This window comes from Podarcis muralis, chromosome 1 (assembly GCF_964188315.1).
Source record: "Podarcis muralis chromosome 1, rPodMur119.hap1.1, whole genome shotgun sequence".
Taxonomy (NCBI): domain Eukaryota; kingdom Metazoa; phylum Chordata; class Lepidosauria; order Squamata; family Lacertidae; genus Podarcis; species Podarcis muralis.
The window spans coordinates 82,688,563-82,694,754 of record NC_135655.1 but is presented as its reverse complement, the minus strand read 5'-3'; the positions used below and the strand labels follow the sequence as shown (position 1 = coordinate 82,694,754).

Below are 6,192 nucleotides of genomic sequence, written 5' to 3'. Positions count from 1 at the left end.
TCGCTTTTCCTTAGGATGTCCCTATTTTTATCAGAGAAATGTTGGCGGGTATGTTAGGTGGCCCCCGAGCCAAGGACATAAGTAATTATACAACTTTTAGAAGACATCTGAAGGCAGCCCTGTATAAGGAAGCTTTTTAATATTTAATGTTTTTTTTTTAAAAAGTGGCTGGGGTAACCCAGTCAGATGTGCAAGGTATAAATAATAAGATCATTGTTAATATTATTATTGACATCCCTATTTTCATCAGAGAAATGTTGGATGGTATGGAGTTGACTTACAACTGTTAGGCACATAGAATCTACACCACATGAATTTTTTGTGTGGTCTGGCTTTGGGAAGTAAACTGATAGAATAACTTTCCACAAGCACATTCAAGGCTGGGCACCAGGAGTTAAAGAGAGCATCAAAGCCTGCTGCTACAAATACTTTTGAAAAGTGATGCACAAAGTTTAGTCCTTCTTTGGCTGGTATCCCTCTTGCGCTTCTCGTGGCCCCTGGGATCTTATTATCCAGGTTTAGGCTATCTTGTTAGCATCAGACGTGTTTCACGTCATACTCTGCAAATTGGATAGTTGCATCACTGCCCTATCACTCCACCTCCCCAGAGATTCAAAGTGGGTAGATTTGATATAGTCCCACATGAAGGCGAAGGAACATCTCCGCACAACCCCTCCCACCCCCCAAAAGAGGGAAGTTGAGAAACCATTATGCTTTTCCATGACTGCATATAAAAATGTAATCATTGAAGATGCTCAGTCACCCTCCCTTTGGTACAGAATAGCTGATTTATTAATTGGGAAGGAATTCAGTTTAGAAGAGTCCTCCTTACTATGAACTACTCTTTTGAGTGAAGAAGAGAATTCTACATTTCAGGATTATTGTTTTCTTTTGCCCATTTACCATCCAGTGCCATAAAAGTGAATGGCTCTGCATCGGGCTTCATATCCCCTAGTCTAGATGCTTTTTGCTTTCAACTCATTATGTCAAGATAGTGAGAAACTCCAAAGGCAACCTTGAAAGAACCACACACGGCTATCAACAGCTGCAAATACAAGCAAGGTATACTGTTGCAGAAGGGATGCGTTCTCTTTTTAAGCTCTCTGTATGTATGTGTATGTGTATATGTATATGTGGACAAGTTCCTAATCAACCCCATTGTACTCAATGATACTTAAAAGTGCTTAACTTTGGCTGTTATTTTAAGACATTCAAAGGGAGAAAAAGGGACTCTGTGTGTGTGCACTCTTTGTTTGGTAATCTGGCTGTTCAGCCCAGATTCTCTTTCCAACATCTCTTAGATTCCCAAATGCACAACATATCAGACAGGTCTTAATAATATAAGGGAACATGCTAAAAGATTAGCTTTACAGGTCTATACAACAATAACATCTATGCCTGACCTTGAGGGTGAAGTCCAGAGGGGTCCCCAAATGACCACCCAGATAGTGGCAGATGATGGCAGCAGTGGCAAATGTGCCTGGCATCAGTCCCTGCAATAGCATGCTGTGGTCCACCCATTTTTATTTTTTAAAATTACAATCGGGGTGTAGCTGGCTAGGCATGCATATTACAATTTTTATCCAGAATAGTGCTAATTCCCAAGTAAACTGGCTTGTCCACATCAGAGCAAATTGTGGACTTGCACTGGCCTGGCTCCCCATTAATATAGGGGCCCCATATGATGCCCTCCCCATCTCAGTGGTGTCCTGGACATTTCCCTCTTTAAATGTGGGGCTTTAGAATCCTTGGAAAGTATGAATCAGAAAAAGCCAGCCTTTAAAGTGGGGAAGGTCATGAAGAACTCTGGGATGGGGACCACGTTTTCTTCCAGTTTGGAGTAGTCCTATTTGTTTTGCAGCAGTAAGTAAACTTCACTTTATTCCTAATTGCACAATCTCATGATGCTGCTATGATTTAACTGAGTTTTCAAAATGTGAAATGACATGCACAGAGTCTTTTTGTTGCTGTTCTCAGATGGGCAAACATTTTATTTTCTCTCTCTCTCTAATATATCAGGAATGTGGAAGCAGCTGCAAAGCATGGAATAACAATAGTGGAGGTAGAGGAAAGAAAAAAATATTAATTGTGTGCTTTGAAAGTGAAGTAATAAATGTCATTAGCGAAAGGATCCCCTCCCTTCCATGAAGCCTGTTAAGTTCAGTGTCTAAAATTTTCTAGCTGCACCACCGAGTTGCATAAAAGCACAGCAAAAAATCCCAGTTAAAATCAGCACGTTCTAGGGGCTTGTTCACACTAGAGAAAAATGTCTATTTGTCTGGTTTGTTTCCTCATTAATTTTTGTATGTGCACATGATGCCCTCTTCCTCCCATTTGTTGTCCTGGACCTCCCTACCTTTAAATGCAGAGATTTTTTAATGTGTGGAAAGCCCAAAATGACCAGGTAATGTGTGCTGACATTGGGTGGTGGATGCCTTGCTCTGGTTCTGTCCCAGTTCTCTTCTGACAACTCCTCTTTCACCTCCTCCTCCTCCTCCGGCTTGCCCACCCTGGAGCATAATGTGGATTTACACTTGCCTGTCTTCCCATTGTTGTCTTTGTCCATGGAGTTTTCTTGGCAGGGATACTGGAGTGGCTTGCCGGTTCCTGCTCCAGGTGGATCACGTTTGGTCAAAACTCTCCACTATGACCTGTCCACCTTGGGTGCCCTGCATGGCATAGCTCATAGCTTCTCTGAGTTATTCAAGCCCCTTCGCCACGGCAAGGCAGTGATCCATGAAGGGTCACTGCCATTAATGTAGTCTTCCCATTAACATAGGTGCATCCACAAGACATCAATGTTGTCTCAGACCTTTCCCTCTCTAAACCAGTGCCTGATTTATGTATAAGCTAAACAAGCTATAGCTTAGGGCCCCACTCTCTTGGCCCCCCCCCCAAAAAGTTAAAGAAAAATAACCTGGATGTACATTTCCAAAATATAAGATAAAAAACAAATAAAATAAAACCTACAGATAGCAAATGGCTTTAGATACCTATTAGAGCCATAAATTACTATGTAGCATATATTCAACACAAAAACAGCGACAATATGTTGTTGACATATAAAGGGCCCCATTACCTTCAGTAGCTTAGGGCCTCATCAAACCTAAATCTGGTCCTGCTCTAAACGCAGTGTCTTTCTATTCTTGGAAAGTCCAAAACATCTAAGACTGCTCCCCCCCCCCATTTAAAGGGTTGGGGAAAAGTTCCAGGACACCACTGGGATGGGCATGTGGGCACTCCTGTATTAATGGTAAGACAAGCAGGTGCAAATCCACATTTTGCTACAGTGTGAACAAGTCCTTTATTTCTTTCCCATTGCCTCTTTATTTCACTTTAGTAAATAATACTGTAAACTTAAGGCACCAGGTGCATTTGAAGATTTCTGCTCTAACCAGGGCCATCTTACCCATATGCGCCAGGGGTGCGGGGCACCCGGGCACCGGGCTCTCAGGGATGCCAGGCCGAGAGTCCGGGGCCTGAGAGTTAAGTCTGGGGAAGAGCCCACCCGTCGGTTGGAACGCCACAGCAGGCTTTTCTGCGAATTCGGGGGCGACCAAGCCAGCAAGACGCTGAGGCGGCCGGCCGGCTGTGCCCTCCTGCACGCCTGGGACTGGGCAACCTGGAGGGGGGGGGGGGCGCCAGGCGGATCTTTGCACCCCGGTACCACATATGCTTAAGACAGCCCTGGCTCTAACTGTATGATTTGCAAATAAACGAAGAGCAGAATTGACTATTACGGATGCATTAGTTAATGGGTAATTTTAAAAAGAGAGAAGAAAAGGGGATTTAAATCAGCTTCTTATTCAGAAAGTGAAAAATAAGCTGAAATACTGTATATACTCAAGTATAAGCATACTTTTTCAGCACATTTTTTATGCTGAAAAAGCCCCCCTTGGCTTATACTCGAGTGAGGATCCTCTTGGGCTGCTCCTTCCTCCTCCTCCTCCTCCTTTGCTGCTGTCTGTAGTGGCGGCGAAGGAACGAGCAGCCCGAAAGCAGCCCTTTTGGGCTGCTTGTTCTTCCTCCGCCACTGCCACCACCACCAGGTTTGTGGTGTGGTGAACCGGCTTATACTCGAGTTAATAAGTTTTCCCAGTTTTTTGTGGTAAAATTAGGTGCCTCGGCTTATATTTGGGTCGGCTTATACTCGAGTATATACGGTACCTTCCTGAGTTCAGCTACTGTTAAGGAGCTGCTGATTTAAATCCTCTTTCCTTTAAAAACAACAACCCTAGTTAACTAATTTGTGTACAACTGCCATTGAGGGATGTCCGTGCTGGTTGGGAGTTGGAATCCAACAGAGGGTGATGGATTCCCCATCCCTTTAATATGGAGTTGCATGGCAAGGCTTCCTTCCTGGCATGCTAGCACTTTTTACTTGCATTGATATATATATAGCCAGAGACTGTTATGGATGACTTCACTCTGCTACCTCCAACATCTGATTGTCATAAAACCAGGGGGATCCTGAAAATGACATGCCAGTTTCTGAGCATCTTCCTTACTTGTTTCTGCAGGTGATCTAGATATGGAACTCAAATCTCCAGCTGAGAACATAAACAATGTGACAGAGTTTATCTTTTTCAGCTTCACCCAAAATGAGGAGCTGGAGAAAATTTGTTTTGTGGTTTTTCTGTTCTTCTATTTAGCCATTGTGCTGGGAAACTCCCTGATCACAGTCACCATCATCTTCAGCTCCCGCTTGAATTCTCCCATGTATTTTTTCCTCAGCTACTTATCTTTTGTAGACATCTGCTACTCCTCTGTCACGGCCCCCAAAATGATTATAGACTTCCTTGTAGAAAAGAAAACCATTTCCTTCATTGGCTGCATAGCGCAGCTCTTTGGTGTCCATTTCTTTGGCTGCACAGAAATCTTCATCCTCACAGTGATGGCGTACGACCGGTACATTGCAATCTGTAAACCTCTCCACTATACCACCATTATGACCAAGCGGGTTTGTGGGCAGATGATAGCAGCCTCGTGGGTTGGAGGGCTCATGCATTCATTGGTGCAGACCCTTTCCGTCACTCAGGTCACCTTTTGTGGACCCAATGAAATTGACCACTATTTCTGTGATGTCCACCCTTTACTGAAACTGGCTTGCACAGATACCTACATTATTGGCATCATTGTGGTGGCTAATAGTGGGATGATTGCATTGGGCTGCTTCATCATCCTGGTTATCTCCTACATTGTCATCTTGGTCTCCTTGAGGTCTCGCTCTTCCGAAGGGCGTCAGAAGGCTCTGTCTACCTGCGCCTCCCACATCTTGGTGGTCATTTTATTTTTTGGACCATGCACCTTTATGTACATACGCCCTTCCAGTGACTTTGCAGAAGACAAGTCGGTGGCTGTGTTTTACACCGTGATCACCCCAATGCTCAACCCATTGATCTACACATTACGAAATGCGGAGATGAAGAATGCCATGAGAAAACTATGGAGGAGGAAAGTGACTTCAAGTGAGAAAGCAAAAATTTGAATTTTAGCATCATTTAAGTCATTAATTTAGTTAAATAAGGTACATAGAAATCCAGTGGGGCAAAACCACCTGGACCCATGCCCCGAAAGCACAGGGCAAGCGAAAAAACTGCTTGGACCCATGCTTTCTAGGAATGGGACAAGTGGGTGTGTAGATGAGCTTGTAGTAGTAAAAACACAGCTGGTGCAGATTTTTCAGCTCTGGTGTGTCAGGATTTACGATCTCCCTCTCATACCAAGAGACGGCAAGCTGGTGGTTTTCTAACGTTCAGATTTATTGGTATTTACACAGTAGTTTCAGTCCGAGCACACAGCTCAATCTTCCTCACTAGATGGGTCAGTTGAGCCCACTGAAGGGCAGGCTCTTCGCCAACAGGATATCCTCCATTGGCTGCCCCTCCTTCTGTTGGCCTGACGCCAAGCCTGAACTCTACTCCTCCTCCTAGTACAAGGAGACTTAGGAGCAGCTTGTCCAGTTTGCCCCTCCTCCCCTGAGAACGGGTCTGAGAGCTGTGGCCCCTCTGCCTGCCTTACACTGTGTTGGGAATTTACGACATGCATTCCAGGACAGGAGGGGCTCGTCTCACTCTCCGCATGGGAAGAAAGCAAGTCTCTGTCTCTTTCTGCCTGCCACCCCTCCTTGGTCCTCAGAGCCCTCACTGTCACTCTGGGAAGGAATGTCCCTGACATGGTGTAATGTGTGTA

At 44.6% G+C, this 6,192-nt stretch overlaps 1 protein-coding gene across 1 annotated transcript; it reads left to right on the top strand.

Annotated features, from left to right (window-relative positions):
* The first annotated feature begins 4,531 nt into the window (after positions 1 to 4,531).
* LOC114585234 (olfactory receptor 4S2-like) lies at positions 4,532 to 5,488 on the top strand. Its single transcript, XM_028707684.2, has one exon. It carries the CDS (start codon positions 4,532 to 4,534, stop codon positions 5,486 to 5,488), a length of 957 nt encoding a protein of 318 aa, XP_028563517.1.
* Positions 5,489 to 6,192: the final 704 nt, after the last annotated feature.

What these genes read in the sequence shown, in the direction of transcription:
- LOC114585234 (XM_028707684.2), top strand. Translation starts at nt 4,532, where the DNA reads ATGGAACTCAAATCTCCAGCTGAGAACATAAACAATGTGACAGAGTTT.